Raw genomic sequence first — 16,411 nt, 5'->3', positions numbered from 1 at the left:
CGTCGTGTTTGGAGGAAGAAGAATACTGAGTTGCATCCCAAGAACACCATGCCTACTGTGAAGCATGGGGGTGGAAACATCATGCTATGGGGCTGTTTTTCTGCCAAGGGGACAGGACGACTGATCCGTGTTAAGGACAGAATGAATGGGGCCATGTATCGTGAGATTTTGGCCAAAACCTCCTTCCATCAGTGAGAACTTTGAAGATGAAACGAGGCTGGGTCTTCCAACATGACAATGATCCAAAACACACCGCCCGGGCAACAAAGGAGTGGCTCCGTAAGAAGCATTTGAAAGTCCTGGAGTTGCCTAGCCAGTCTCCAGACCTCAACCCCATAGAAAATCTGTGGCGGGAGTTGAAAGTTCGTGTTGCTCGGCGACAGCCCCAAAACATCACTGCTCTCGAGAAGATCTGCATGGAGGAATGGGCCAAAATACCAGCTACTGTGTGTGCAAACCTGGTAAAGACCTATAGTAAACGTTTGACCTCTGTTATTGCCAACAAAGGTTATGTTACAAAGTATTGAGTTGTATTTTTGTTATTGACCAAATACTTATTTTCCACCCTGATTTATGAATAAATTCTTTACAAATCCTACCATGTGGATTCATGGATTTTTTTTTTTTCACATTCTCTCTCTCACAGTTGAAGTGTACCTCTGGTGCAAATTACTGACCTCTGTCATCATTTTAGGTGGGGGAACTTGCACAATCGGTGGCTGACTAAATACTTTTTTGCCCCACTGTATGCACAGCTGTCTTAAGGGCCCACCACAGCTTTTCAGTTAGGTTGAGGTCTGGACTTTGACTGGGCTTTGCGACCCTTTGGCTAACAAAAGAGATGAATCATACTATTTTAGATTTGGTGTTTGTGGTAGGATCGTGCTGTATGACACAGTCTCAGACAAGCTTTAGTTATCAGACATATGGCCTTAAATTTAACTCTAGAGTTCTTATACATAGACGGTCAACTTGGTAACTTCAAGCTGCCCTGGTCCTGTGGCTGAAAAATAAGCCAAAATTATCGCCCCTTCACCACTGTACTTGAAAAGTACAGTATGAGTTGTTTGTGCTAATATGCTGTGTTGGACCTTTCACCAAAGATTGTCCTTTGCATTATGTCCAAGTTCTCCTTTGTCCAAAGGACAGAGAAAGGTTTTATTCAGCTCAGACTACTTTGCAAGCTTAAGCCATGCTGCCATCTTCTTTTTAGAGAGAAGAGGCTTGTTCCACACTTGTTCAGTCTTTTTGTAATTGTACTTATTGTACTCAAGAAATTCAAAATTAAACATGCTAAATGAGATGTGGCTCTTGGGTTTTCTTCAGTACATTTTTGTCAATCCTTGATCTCTATATATTTTTGGTTTCATGTGCAGTTTCAGTCTTTGGTAGTTAATTTTTATTGTTTTGTTTGTCCATTTGTGTTAAAAAGAAAAATGCTCCTCATTCATGAATTAAACTTTATTATAACTGTAGCTATAGCTCCACCACAAGAAAATGTCTTTCTCGGATTCAGAGTGAGCTTTCATTTTACTGTTTCCACTTTAGCATGAGATTGACCACATTTTTTTTATTTTTAACCAACTAGTTTTGTAGTTAAATATTTATCTGGACCACGATTGCTCTTCGAGTGTCAGTTGACAGCTCCAGTCTAACATGTTAATGTGATGAAACTTCTTCTCAGAGAAAACCAGTGTGTCTTGCTGAGTAGGAGCAGTACATGACTAAGCATTGGTTTTGTAGGTTTCCCACGCCAGATGACTCTCACAGGATCCACCATGTGCCTGGAAACATTTGTGCTCTTTGGACTGAAATGTGACAGTACTGCTGAGAGTGTTTGTGTTTTAAAAGGAAATCTATTGCATACTGGGGGTGGGGTGGGGGGGTGGAAAAAATGTATCCATACAGGGACACCAAATATTTAATATTTCCACCCATCCATCCGTCCATCCATCCTCTTCCACTTATCCAATTCAGGGTATTGATATTTAGATAAATAAATCTGACATTGAATTGACTCAACTGAAAAAACATCCAACAGTGTACACACTTAGCTTGACAAAGCTACCTTCCAATTCAGACCAATCTAAAGGCACATTCGCATTGAGTAAAAATAGGACTGCAACCTCTTTGCGTTTATAAACTCTATCTTATAACAATATTTATGACAAGTTTTAGTGCCAGTGTTGGTATTCTTAACAATATAATTTTGCAGCAAAAAATAAATAAATAACTGAAGTGATATGACTTTCTTATTGGATACAAACAATACTGACAAAGTTTAACTTTTAAGGACAGAATTTGAAAAAAGGTGATAACTCAGCAAATTGTTTTTATGTCATATTATGGATGAAGTATTGTGATATTATCATATTGTGGTGTGTCTGGTGATTCCTACCACTTTTGAAACTATTCTGTTTAACTAGTCTGTTTCAGTGTTTTTTTTTTCCTTTCCTTCTCTTGAACTGCACACTTTATTTATTCCTTCCTTTCCCTCTTTATTGTGCTCTGCATGACTATAAATCAACATAATTCATTGCTGCTGCCTACGGCGTGTGGTACAAAGGTCTTTCATAACATGCTGTCCCACACATATTTTTTTCTGTTTTATCTTTGAGATTGAAAATTAAATGATGTTTTGTACCTAAATGCTTTCCTTCTGACAGCAGTCTTTATTGCATTTGTTCAGTTCAGCCTTTCACAAGTTTTACTCTATAAAACTCACTCATCTATCAGATAAACTGAGCATTCCTGCTCTGTGATTGGACTGTTGCACTCCAGTGCTGATTCTACTATTTCCTATAATAACATGCTAATTAGTTTCTATTAACTGTCATTGCTTGCTTAATACCTGTTTCATAATACTCTTTTGTTCATTGTCTCCAGGCTGGGCAGCAGCACTACTGCCGTTCCAACTTTGCTCAATTGACTTAAAAACTTTAGCCACTTCCTCAAAGCCATTTGTCTTAACTCCTGCCAAAAAGAAGGAAAAAGAACTTTGGTGTTTGCATCCTGTAAACACATGCTGACATCAAATACATATACTGATGGGTTTGTAGAAGCCTGGGTCACTGAATGCTTTTTGATGTCTTGTCCAATAGGGGTCTCTGTGTTTGTGTCGGTTGATAAACTGTTGTTAGTCACTGGCATTTAGGGCTAGATTGTGCGAACATGCTTGTTTGATCATCCCTCTGGCTGTTTTTGCTCTGCAAACTGGATCTGGTGATGCTGTCTCCAGATCAGTCTAACATGAAGAAAGGCTGGATGTGCTGATGATTGTTGTGATTTAATGGGGAGCTGCCATGTCAACTTCAGAGGCAAGATCCAATATTATCCCAAATCTTATAAAACCTCTGCCAACTCATAGAAACCTCATGATGTATGCTAAAGATTAGGCATGGGGCTCAAAGATGGACACGGTATTCCGTTTTCCAGATTCACATGGGCCCCAAATACCTTAAGTACCTCAGTTTGCTAACTGGAAATTACTTTGTTACAGGATTTGGAGCTCATTCTTACACTGAAAAATGGTGGTTTCTAGCAAATCCCTAATGATATGTTGATAAATAGATTTTCTTTCCATACTTTGTCACATAAAACTTGAACTTCATTCTCTTAAATACAACAGATGGTTTTTCTAGATAATACTTTATGTAGTTATAATCTCTTGTCTTAGAAGCTAGTCCAAAATGTCTTTTATGTGGGATAAAATATGTTCCAACTGTCAGCTAACTGTTGGCTCAATGCTAAAGACATGTTTTGTTTTTTGTTTGAAAGTATGAAGTTCAGAGTTCATTCAACATAATTTTCACAATTTAAAAAAACTCACATATTGTGCTCCATTGGATAAACAGTGCACAAAAATATACACAAATGCTGACTCATCTCATTTGACATAAGTAAAAGTGCTTATTGAGAAATTAACCTAGCTTGCTCAGATCAACCCGACCCCAGATCAACTTCCCAGTTCCTTTTCTTTCCCATTTATACAAACGCCAACACACTGTGCACAGAGTGAAGGCTCTGTAGTCACAATGAAGGATCCCTGTGATGGTGGCAGTGGCGGCAGGCACTGAAAAGGTTTGGATTACTAATCATAGTTAGATACCACTCCTTATATTTGGGTGAACTTCTTGAGGCTCCATAAGACTGGGTACCTCCGGCCAGAGAGTCTCCTCTTATGAACAGTCATTTGTTCGTAATTTCACTCCTTTTTAATGTATTTATTTATTTATTGTCTTTGGAAATCTCCCTTTTTTATCAAGTCCTTTATTTTCAAAAAAGCCAGAGGCAAGATTTTATCTTTTTATGATATTAAAAACTTGGCAGTTTATGCTCCATTTCTGTGCCAAGATGGTGTTTTGTCTTGAACTGGAAAGTTGATTTACTGTAGATTCTCCAGTACTGAACACATTGAGTGGTTTTATTGTGTCGCTTGCTTTGAAAAGACACTCGACTTCACAAATCACGCAGCAGCATTATTGTTTATTTCTGTTCCTCCCGCACTTCTTAGTGAATTGCTAGGTTACATACTCTTGCCTTTGTTCTGTTAATCAGAAGCATTTACAGATTAGGATAGATTCCTGCCCAGTTGAATTAACAAGATTACCGGCCCTAGGCCAGAAGACGTATTTACATGTGTTCTTGGACCTGAACACACAGTGTTGGATTCCACCAGGATTATGCAACACACTTAAGGCAACATCCTGTGAAGCAGAATGTGTTTGACTACAAAGGAGGCATGTGGTTATAAAGCAGTCTGTGGGTTGGAAGCACGTCTCTGTTTATGTTCACCAGCCCCTGAGCTAGCAGCTTTCAGCTCTTTAACAGGCCGATAACACTTTGCCCAAGGGTCCTGATGTAAGTAATGTTTTACTTTTACAAGTCACAAAAAACAGCTTCTCTTTAAATCTTGAGCTATTACTTGATAATTTGGGACAGGTAGTGGTCCAAAGCAAGGCCTCTGAGATTACTGCAATGGCTTTGTTTTCATTGGATGACAGTCACAGTGGAAGGATTGCAGTTATCTGGTTCAGACAGGGAGCCAACACTGATGGTCTTAGACTCAATGGTTTGATGGAAGGCTCTTTGATATAGCTGTTGTTATGACTGCCGTTCCTAGTTTTTCATTTTTCTTGGCGATATTTTTTTAGTAAATTGTTTTGAAATTGTGGTCCACCGTCAGATATGATTTAACTGTGGAGGAGACTCCTAACTTCACATGTTTTATCTCTCAGAACATGAAAGCAAAGTCTCTTTGGAGTTTCCATGCTAGCCTTTTATTGGGTATTCGTTTTCAGAAATCGTTTCATTAAAGTAAAAAATAGATTCACACACACCAATGCTCCCTCAGGGATACTTGATTTGGCAAAAGTTTGACTCTGCAAGCTTCATTCATGCATTTCCAAACCAACGGGGACTTCTTTTATTTGTTGATGTAAGAATAATAGTAATGGGTGCTCTAGACATGAATCCATGAGAATTAGTTTGGTCTGGACACATGAAGGGCTTCTGAAGGAAAAGGAAGTGAAAAGAAGGAAAGTAAAGCCAATCAACAACGTTCAATTGTGTGTGAAACAATGTGGGCGACATTCCACTGAAAACAACAAAGGCAACAAATTCCTCTTTTTAATTGAATACCCTCACATGACCCTGAAGGGGTTAGAAAACACATTCATATCCAGAACCTTCCAGGTCTTTACAGCTTTATCTTTGCGTTGACAGCTTTTAAATTTGAAATGTTCTCATCGGAATATTTGTTTTTGTGATCAGGAAATAGTTTTTGTGGTATTAGTCTTTCCATTATAGTTGCTGTAAGTAATGTTTTTGTTGAAATCTTTATTGCCCACTTGAAATTTTCTTTTGTAGATTTCTGTCTTTATATTTAACCTGCAGGTAATAACATTTTAATAGCTGATGCAACAGAGATGCAAGGCCACGCAGGTAGCTAGCCCCTTATTATAAATAATGATATTTATTTTTAATGTCACCACTGGTATGCCCATTATCAACAAGTATTTTACCTAATATGTCCATTTGATTTTGTATTTTGCTCAAATGGTATAGTCAAGAATTCCCTTGGGTCACAGAGGAGTTAGGAGTGTCTTCTAACAGATGTGCCACAGATGTGCATGAATCAAAGTCCTTGGCTTGTGTGCAGACACTGCCAAACTGAAAAGCAGGATAATGAGGATACCAAACCCTTTACATTTTCTACAGTTCGGAACTTTCTATAGCAAGAAGTCAAACATGTAATTGATATTAATGTGCATGAACCCCAAAAGGCAATATATTAATTGATTTACCCTTGGAGACACTGGTTTCCACCGAGGATTTTTGACCTACTAAAGGCCAATAAAATGAAATATGGGATTTATTGGATTTGGCAAAAAAGCTTAATATTCACGTACAGTTCTAAACATTTTTTTCATTGTTTCTTTTTTTCATGAAATTATGATAGTTTATGTGTATTCCACTGAAATCCTAAAATACCACCTGTAAGGACATTATAAGTCAGCATAGAAAGTTATTTTTAAATTTTATTTTAAAGAATAATGGCCTGTGTTGTTTTTGTCTGTCTAGTCCACTGACCATGAAATGTTGCTGTCTTGAACCAAACCAGGGAATGCTATTTTTAATGTGCTGAAACCTGGGATTGCTATTCAGTAACGCTAATCCCCTGGGAAGGATAATCTCTCATGCACAACACTACAGTATGTTACAAAGTATTGTAAGACCTGGAAATTTCATTCTCAACTGTATAAAGGATGAAAATGCCATTAGCTAATAGTGGGATCATTTAGCTGTCCTCTAGTTGTAAAATCTCTCACAAAAGAATCTTTTGTGTTATAAAATATTTATTTGGTGTGGTTTTGGAATAGATTTAATCTTACTGTTTAAGTTAAGCATGAGCACGAAGAGCCAAGACAATTTTCTGGCAAGGTAACTTTACCCTGAATCAAAGTGACTCCAACTACTACTGGCAGTCAATGAAGAAAATGTACATCGATAGTCGTCTGCTTGACTAAACCAATTAACATTTGGGGAATTATTTGATTTATTCCTGAGTTAGATGTGACCATTCTAAACACTCTAATTTCTGTAAATTTTATAACAGATAATAATCAATATTGGAAACAGGGAGAAATGGCTAGCCTGGCTGTATATAGAGAGAACAAAATGCATGTAGGAGGATCACAGAACCTCATTCTATAACATGTTGTATCTTGTTTCCAACTGCAAGACCATTTATGGGATTGTTATCGCAGTGTGCGTGTGTGCGGGCATGTCATTATGACACAGTGTGGTCCTAGACACATCTATGCACACTGGTGCATAAACACACAGGTGCACACTGGCTGCTCTTTTTGTCTGTATGTCCATAAACTATACAGCAGTGCAAATTAAGTTTAAAGATAATGACATCCAACCCATGAACACTATTGTGGGGTGCCATTTTCCCACAATTTTTTTTTATTTGTTAGGTATTTGTAAGAAAAATAATGCAAATACAAGTCTGCATATTGCACATCAGCTATTGTGCAGGTTAATCAAATAAAATATAACAAACTGGCTCTATTCCCTGCTTGCAGATTAAGTTTAAGATTGAGTTTCCCTGTGTCTCACTTACACAACTTGCACAAGAGGAATTACGCTTTTAAAGGAACATGTTGTAATTTTTTTCTAAACCTTACCAAGTAGATGTTAGTGACTAATCCTAACCTGCGAGTAAAAACGACATCAAACAGTGAGTGGGGGAGAAAAAGTAAAACCAAGGTCCAAATTTTGGTCTCCTGGCACATAATCCTGCATTTTATGCATCCCTACCCTGCATTGTATGTCTGTAAAGAGGGTCTAGGCACAACACATGTTTTAGAAAACAACTTTTAACTCTTAGAATAGACCTTTGTCCGATTCATGTTTAATTCAAGAAATATTAGTTCTTTGTGCAGAGCAGGTCCGTTGCAGTGTGGGTTTGTGAACCATCTGTTTGCACTGTAAGGCAGACTTTTAGGCCTCACACTCAGGCTTCACTCATTGCTTTTGTGCTGTCAACACCAGACACACAATGGCCTGTTCATAAGTGCTGCTGCAGTATGGAATAGTGGCAGTGAATAGCTAAATGTCAGCAAAGTGATAAATTCTCTGCCACTTTCCTTTCACTGCTTATCTCTTTATCTGCCTCTCCTGAACACCAAACATCACGCCTCTCGTAGAAATGAGGCCTACTGTCGGCCCACTCATTGACACACAGCAGTCCATTTCTTTTGTAAGAGGTCCAGGTTCCCAAACTAGCCAAGAAGCTGACAGAAAGATCCAGCCAGGCCAGATACTCTACATCTCCACGCTTTTTCTTTTCCCCACAGCTGTGCAAACAAATGTGAAAGAAATTCTCAGGAAATTTAATCTTGTAATTGTTTTGGCTTTTAAAAGAGCATTCTAAAGAGGTCTCCTCATTTTACACCAACTGTCTGCCAGCGTTTGTGGGAATAAATAGATTTTAAGTAGGCTTGGTCCTAAAAGTCTCGCAACAGCAGATTTTTGGAGGTAATTATTTCAACACTGGAGTTGCACTAAAGATTGTATTGTATAAGATTGCTTGTATTTTATCTATCTGTCTATTTGTCTGTCTGTGCAAAATGCACGCATGTGTTTGTCCTTGACCAGTTTTACACATAAAAGTAGCTCAAAAAACTTAAGAGCTTTAAAATAGAATCCAGAATCTCTTGCAGTAAGGAACAACCATCCTCACAGTAACTGAAACTAAATGTCACATCTGAGATTCATACATATCTGGTGCAATATTTGTCCAAGTAAATGCATGTTTTATGATGTACAGTAGTTGTTCACATGCAAGCTGGCAGCTTTTTTTCCTCAGAGGGTCTGACCAACTATTACCCGATAAATCCCCTGTCCCACCACATTAGCCTGCCAGAGCCACTTGGCTGGGATGACTGCAGCTTATGTCAAGCTTGTTAGCGTTTAGCGTTGTTGACTTGAGAGGGACTTGATATATGTCCGAGAAGTCTTTGTGCACCTCTCCACACAATCTATCCAGTTCAAAGAAAGATTTAAAAGGTGTGCTGATAAGTGTTGCTTTTTGGTTTTCAGCAGTGAATGCCACTAAACACAATTTTTGGTGCACTTTTTTTTTTCATTCTTAATTTTTCTTTTAACCTGAAGCCCTCTTTACATGTTATATGTTGCTAACTCAATCCTTTTACTCCCATCTGCAGGCTGTGACAGGAAGATGTTTTGGTGAGAAGGATTTCCGAGGAGGTTTAGAGAATGGAATACTACTGTGCGAGTAAGTTGTGACTATATTTGTTATTGTTGTTGTTGTTTTGTTTTTTTCTTGTAATCTAGTAGCAGAATGTTACACATCTCTGGTTTGTACGTTTATTATTCTTGAATAGTTTTCAATGATTAGTCATCTTACCAATTCATTGTAATGTTTTTGTAATTTAATTGTACATATGCTGTTTGGTTTAATACTTATAGTGGTACTGTATTTGTTTCAGTATCATAATGCTCTGGTTGGTAAACGTAAAATAATCACACATTATTTAAAGTGAATAGAAAGAACTTTAGCAGTCAAGCAGGTTTTTGTTTCAAGTACTTTGAAGTGTGGTCCAGTGATCAAAACGACTGGTGTCCGGTTCAATTGTCGTCTAGTTTGACTCTTGAACTGGTATACCCACTCATATTGAGTCGAGGTGCTGAAACGAGACTGAAAACACTCACATGCACTTGCGCTTTCCTCTTCCACGTCCCAGTTGCTGCCAGTGTTGCACAAACCCAGCGTTTGTGCTGTCTTTATTGTGAATACAGATATCAGAGCCAATTTACCAGTGTGCCCACTGGTTTGGGGATTTCTGGGAAATCATGGAATATTTAGACGTGCAGTAGTACTGTAAGTCTCAAAAATAAAAGCCCTTCATTGCTTTCTAAGTGACTGACAAAAGGGGGGGAAATTACAACCAAGTAAATAAAGACTAATTTAGCCATTTGTGCTGGATTAAAAGTGGCAATGCAAGTATTGCTATGGCATCATAAGATTTCCCTATTAAGTCCTGAGATAAAGTGACAGATGCTGTCGGAGAAATGGAAAGTCGTGCAATGTCCGGGATAATCTTGTGAGTAAATGGCTACAGATTGACTGTAGCCACTGTAGCAGATTGATTACAGACTGGGGATCATTGAAACAGTGCATTTATAGAGGTCATTGGCAAGAGCTGTGATCAAAATTGTGAGTCCTTGGTTACTGGAGCATATGACATCCTCTTGGCCCCAAAACTGCACAACCAGTCAAGTAATTCATTTACATATAATTCAGGTAGAGAGGAGACCTGATTGAATCAGTTTAAATGCTCTCCAACCTCTTCCTCATTTTCCTGATATTCAAAGAATTAGGAAATGTCCCTGTACACACTCATAAGATTATTTGTTTATGCGTCTAGATTTCTTTTGACTGTGCCTTTGTTTTGATAATAGATGACATGTCTCTCACAGTTCAACCATGTTAATGGCTGAAAGTGAAATTTTCAGGAGACACAAGTGGGCCTCTTTTCCCAGCATATAAGTTTGAATAATTCCATCAAAGCCACAGTGGGATTTGAAAACCATTTCCCCCAAAACATGTTTATAAACAAAGTCTTACATTTTAAAAAAGCAGGCAAACATTCACATTCCAGGCAATTTTCAGAGTGAAAATATTGTCTTCTCTGATGCCATTACTCATTCTCCCCACCTACACATCTTAATATATTGGCATGTAGGTAGGATTAAGAACTGCCTTCTCCTGGGGTTGTTCAGAATTATTCTTGGAAATATACAGTGTAGCAGGAAATCTTCAACTTAACGTAGGAGTACATGAGGCATGCTGAGGGAAAGAGAGTTCACTGAAAAGGTAAATTACAGCACTTCATCTCAAAATACCTGCTGAAATACTATGAACACCATAAGACTGTTGATATCTAATACCTCGTATCCAAGGGTGGATTTTTCCTTTTTAGAGGAGAATCATTACAGCGCTTCCTCTGATGAAAACACGCACAAAAGATGAAACTGGAGACAGAGAGGAAGGGAGAGAGAGGCGGGAATGCTGAAACTGCTTGTTCATGGCTGATAAGCGGGCAGAGTTTGAGGAATGCAATGTACTGTACACTTCCCGCCAAAAGGTTTCGCATCGGCGTGGGTCTGATGAGAGATGACAGCACCAAGACAAACCTACTCATGTGTGCTTCCCTGTGATATAACATTTACTGGAACTAGTTAACAGGTCCCAGTGGGTGAAAGGAGCAGAAACGATTCTCCACTGTGATTTAGGATGCGTCGTCGTTATAGATGTTCCAGACGCCACAGGGGAGTTTTAGAAATGTTTCTTTATCCCTTTAAATTCCCCTTTCTTTTCTCTGTAGAGACACCCACAGTTTAAACCTATTCATGTATTTTGCCTGCAGTTATTTCATTCTGCTCTAGCGACGTTTCATCTTTGAAATGCATGCTTTGAAGTATTGAAGTCAACATGTCAGTAAAAGAAGTTTTAAAGCCACAACTCTTCTTTTTTATGCGTCTTTTGTCAGGTTGCTGAGCTCAATTAGACCTGGACTGGTGAAGAAAATCAATAGACTTCCAACACCGATTGCTGGCCTAGTAAGTGTTTTGGAATCATTCTTTAGACTGCTTTACAGCATTTTAACCAAAACTGAAGACCATTTTATAGTTTGCTCCTTTTTCTTTCATTGTCACACTGTCATACTATGATTCAAAGCTGTCTAATATCAAAACTTGCTGTCATATTCAAAGTCTTTAGACTACAGGCCACATTTAATTATACATTCATACATCACTTTTTTCCATATGTTTCAAGAGGAAGCTGGGGTAGGCCACAATAACAGCTTGTAAGAAAATGGCTTTTCTTCCATTCATCACCCCAAGTACTGTTGTGTCATTGTGGAATTTGGGTGAGCTGATACAATCTCTCAGGGAAAAACGTGTTGTTAAGTCTGCTTTTCAAAAGTTGCTGAGTAGCAGTAGTAGTAGAATTCAGTATCCTAAAGTTATGGATGTGAATTAGATGAAGTTTATGTTACATTAAGCTGTTTCTTTGGTTTGTATTAAGATGGTGATTATGTTTGTTGCTGTGGTGCACAACAGGCAAAGTGTGCATTAGCAGTCGCGTGTAACACTCAGCACTTAAAAGCTTACTTATTGTACAGTTCTGCAGTGAACCAGATAATCTTGAGAGCCCTTGGCTATGAAATATACTGGATCACTGCAGGAACACAAAAAATCCACTTGAGGATTTTATATGTCCCAAAGTCATTTACTGCCTCAACATTATTATTGGTGAGGTGCATCAAAACCAAAAGGATTTTTCAAAGATGTAGATGATAGAAACCTATTCCTGCTCCCAAAACCTCACATGGAAGTTGTTCATTGTTGTCTGTGGTTTTACTGAAGAATCCCAAGTTTGGGTCTTGCTTTGAATGAGATTCTGTGAATTGAAGTTGATCCGGACACTGATACTTTCCAGCTGAGTACAGTGCAATACAGTAGAGTTCTTTCATAACGACCTTAGACCTTAATCTGGATGAAGTGGCCTTTCAGGACCAGCACTCGCATGTAAACATAGTCATAGTGAAAGTTGATAGCATGTACTTCCATCTCTCTTCTCTTCATGAATAGCTTGTCAGTGTATAACTTCAGGCTGTCTTTGTAATTTTTTTCATATTCACGTTTAATTTAACACCTTTTTTTGTAAACATAGAACACCAAGAAGTAAAAGTTTTAAAAAAGTGACAATTAAAACTATATTTTATTAGTCATTCTGAAAATGCATGACTTATTTTGATCCTTTGGCAAATATCACTGTATTTAAGAAATAGGCAGTCTATTCTTGTATTGATAAGAAAACAACTGATGCTTTGCCCTGTTTTGTGTCATTGTGAAAGCTTTGCATCATCAGTTATTTAACTGTACTTTACACTGATGTGTTTTAGCAAAGAAAACTACTCTGGCAGAATGTTTCCTTAATAAAATGGAATTTCTGAATTAAATGTGATGATTGTCGATGATAGCAGTTTAGAGCAGAAGTTCTGGTACTTCAGCAACAAAAAATATGTAATTATTTAGATCACAACATCACAGATGAGGGATGGAGGCCGTGGTCTGGGCAGAATGGCTGCTCTTGTCTCACTGTGCCACTAATAGCCGCCATTGAGTGCTCTGACTTTTAAAGAGCGTTGGATAATTACGCTGTCTTCACTATATGTTTTCTACCATAAAGTAATAGACTTTTCAAACCTTTGTACTTGGATCATTGTTGCATTACTTCAGCAGAGTAGATATATTTTATCCACTCAGCTCATGGTTGTTGTTTTTTTTCAGGGTCCAAAGATGCTTTTCTGCTGAGCATCAAACCAACAGTATCTGATGATGGAGTTTTTACTTTTCATTTCCTGTCTTATTTTTCTCAACAGTGAACAGGAAACAAAGCTGTAACACAAGGGATATTATAAATGAGCATTTTTAAGCTTATTTGACGCCTTTTTGATGATATAAACCACAATCTGTAATCTGAAGATTTCTTCCACTTTGCAATAACATAACTCGTAGTTTATTGTGGAATACTTAGAAGAAGGAGTTTCAATAGCAGGCTCTAATTGAGACTGTTTGTACAAACAGCTAAAGAGGTGTTGCCCATTACTTTTGTCCACATAGTGTATCTCTGGTGGCATGGTGATGCTATAGCTAGAACTGTTGCATCACTGTGTCCACTAGTGGCTACTCCATGTCCCAAAGTTATAAATAAAAAGAAATCTAATTAGCCTCAGGTGTAGACACTTAAAGGTCAAAAAACACAGCACAACCATTACTAATTAGCTCAAAGGGACAATCAGTAACCCATTGACTGCCTGTTTATACTAGTAGCTAGAGGATAATATATAATAAAAGTTGAAACAAGAAAACAAAAAAAGCGGCTGGATGTTCTGAATAAAGTGACTCGTTATACTTACAAAGTTTCATAGCTTTTAAGTTCCTGTGGCCTTGCAGGGATTTTTCTTCCTCTTGGCTTTGATTAGTGAGGTGAGAAATACATAAACAAGGGGACTGCTGTTATCTGGACCATCGTAATAAAACATAGCCTACTCTCCCTTCCTCTTCCTGTTTGGGGGCTAATGCGAAAACGAGTCTCTGTGGAGTTTAGGCTGTTTTATAATCACAGCAGCTACCTCAGTGTTTTGGCAGGTCGAGCTGTATAGGTCAGTGTTCGCTGGTTGTGGCAGATTCTTATCCCAGGCATCTCTGGGTTGACTGGCATGCTCATGTCTTATAGTGTGTTAATAGACATGCAACGGTGATCTCCTGGCAAGACGAGTAGTGGTAATTAATTAATATGAATAGTAGTAATTAATCTGCTTGAATAGATGTTTCATTAGACATGACATTTATTAGATCAAGTGTTTTATATTATTTTTAATAATAAACACTGGTATGTTACATAAATGCCTTCCAATTTGAACTTTACATATTTTGCATATCAATTTTAAAAATTCTATGACTCATTTTTGAAAAAAATATAAAAGTGTTTGCTGTCAACTCAAAATTTAATCTTGATCAAGTTGAAGACTTTCTTTTTTTCAGTTTGAAGCAAAATTAATTATCCTGTTGTCATTAGAATATCTGTAAACCTGATTCACCACTGCAGTAAAAATTGAGCCATATTAAACTTTGCACCGTTAGAATAATTTATATGACTGATAGCTCTGAAAAATCCATTTCATATTTGGATATCTGAGGTGATCTGTGGGTGGCTTACCAAGTCTTTTGCAGTGTTTTTCTTGAAAGGGACAAAAACAATTGTCCAACATCAGGCCTTAAACTCTGACCTGCTTCCCTGAGAAAGTTGTTGTTCTAATTAGGACATTAATCAAATTCCAGTGAAGGTTAAGTCTGAAGAAATCCAAACATATAAAACTAATTTGACCTTTACGTCTCGGAATATGTGACCAATGTGTTAGCTAAAGAACATATGTTCTGATGTTTGTAAAATTAATTTACATTCCATTCTAATTCATGCTAATTTCACCACAATGCTGAAATTTTGAGAATGGACAGAGTGGACAGGGGCTTTATTTCTGAGTCTACCTCCAGACATCAAGTCCTCCTCCAAACACATTCAGCTGTCAGTCATTTCTTTGTGGTAGACACCCAGTTTCCTGTGGCAAGGACCTGCATATCAGAACAAAGTTATACTCCCTTCCTTAAAAACGCACACACACACTCTTTCCAAATACCCACTAAATTATCCCTTTATCTATCATGTTAGTTGCTAACAAATGAGCCAGATAAATCCCCTTTTGTTATTGTTATTTATTCTGGTTCCAGACTACATGATATTAGAACTAAACAGAGAAAATGTGGGATGAAACTGCTTAATTGGAAACAAGATTAAGTTCCTCTTTCACACTACCATATCCCCTGCCGCCCCTATCTATGTATGCTTCTTAGTTCTTTTTTCTTTTTCTTTAAATCTGTATTGTATTTGGTCTCATATTCAACTTTCTGCAATTTCAGATGTTAGGCAACAGCTCAAAGTAGACTCATTATGTCTGCTTAAAGATATTATTTGATCCAAGTTTTTGTGTGGGAAAAACAAACCATGTTGCCTTCCCTGTGTTACATCAGTATGATGATCATATTCTTAGAGTATGTTTCACAAAAATTCTAATCCTCCTCCTTTGTGAGTTGGAGGATTCCTTGTTCCAAGTGTTAACTCATTTCTACTATCTGGAAAATAAATACTAGTATTAATCGAATGCAGCTGATGTGAAAACCCTTTGTTTTGAAGTTTAATATGACCATGATCAGCTTAATCCTGTGGCAGGTGTGTCATTTCAGAAGTAAAATTTCTCAAAAAGACCTTGCTGGTCCTGTTAGAGAGATATCCTAGCATAAGTGTGTATATCTTTGGGTGGGGTTGCCTCACCAGGAGAGCAGAGATGGCACTGTCCCAAAAACACAGGAAGGTGCAGGGTGAATTTGGAGGGGTAGTTTGCTACAGTTGGAAAAGGATCGTGAGAACAAGTGTGCATGTTTGTCATTGTACCCATGCTTTACCCAGGTTTTTTTTTTAATTTTATACTTGGTAGTGTGTACATATAAATAACACTCCAAGTTTTATGTGTCTGAATATTCCAAAAAGAGTTTATTTAAAGCAGCATTTTGTGCAAGCGCATGTATACAAGCACAGTGTGCTTGTGTTTGGCATGTGAGAGGGAGAGACTGTGTTTGGGACAATTGGGGTGGAGAGGAAATGGTGACACCCTGAGAGAGAGAAAGGGAGAAAAGAGTTTAGGTTGTGGCCCTCTGAAAGACTGAGAGACATAGAAACAAAGAGAGCGGG

General features: G+C 37.9%; 1 protein-coding gene across 3 annotated transcripts in view; it reads left to right on the top strand.

The window, feature by feature from the left end:
• The window catches only part of LOC146638156 (LIM and calponin homology domains-containing protein 1-like), an 82,488-nt gene that overhangs the window by 25,915 nt on the left and 40,162 nt on the right, over nucleotides 1-16,411 (top strand). For all 3 annotated transcript variants that reach the window (XM_085360286.1, XM_085360273.1, XM_085360280.1), the window contains exons 2-3: nucleotides 9,237-9,307; nucleotides 11,586-11,655. In XM_085360286.1, coding sequence (XP_085216412.1) covers nucleotides 9,237-9,307; nucleotides 11,586-11,655 — 141 coding nt within the window. The remainder of the gene's footprint in view (nucleotides 1-9,236; nucleotides 9,308-11,585; nucleotides 11,656-16,411) is intronic.

Source organism: Diplotaxodon limnothrissa, linkage group LG2 (genome assembly GCF_057381915.1).
Source record: "Diplotaxodon limnothrissa isolate DT_005_m linkage group LG2, D_limnothrissa_male_GT1.1, whole genome shotgun sequence".
Classification (NCBI taxonomy): Eukaryota; Metazoa; Chordata; class Actinopteri; order Cichliformes; family Cichlidae; genus Diplotaxodon; species Diplotaxodon limnothrissa.
Note: the sequence above shows the minus strand (reverse complement) of the source record. Positions and strands in the feature narration are given on the sequence as shown.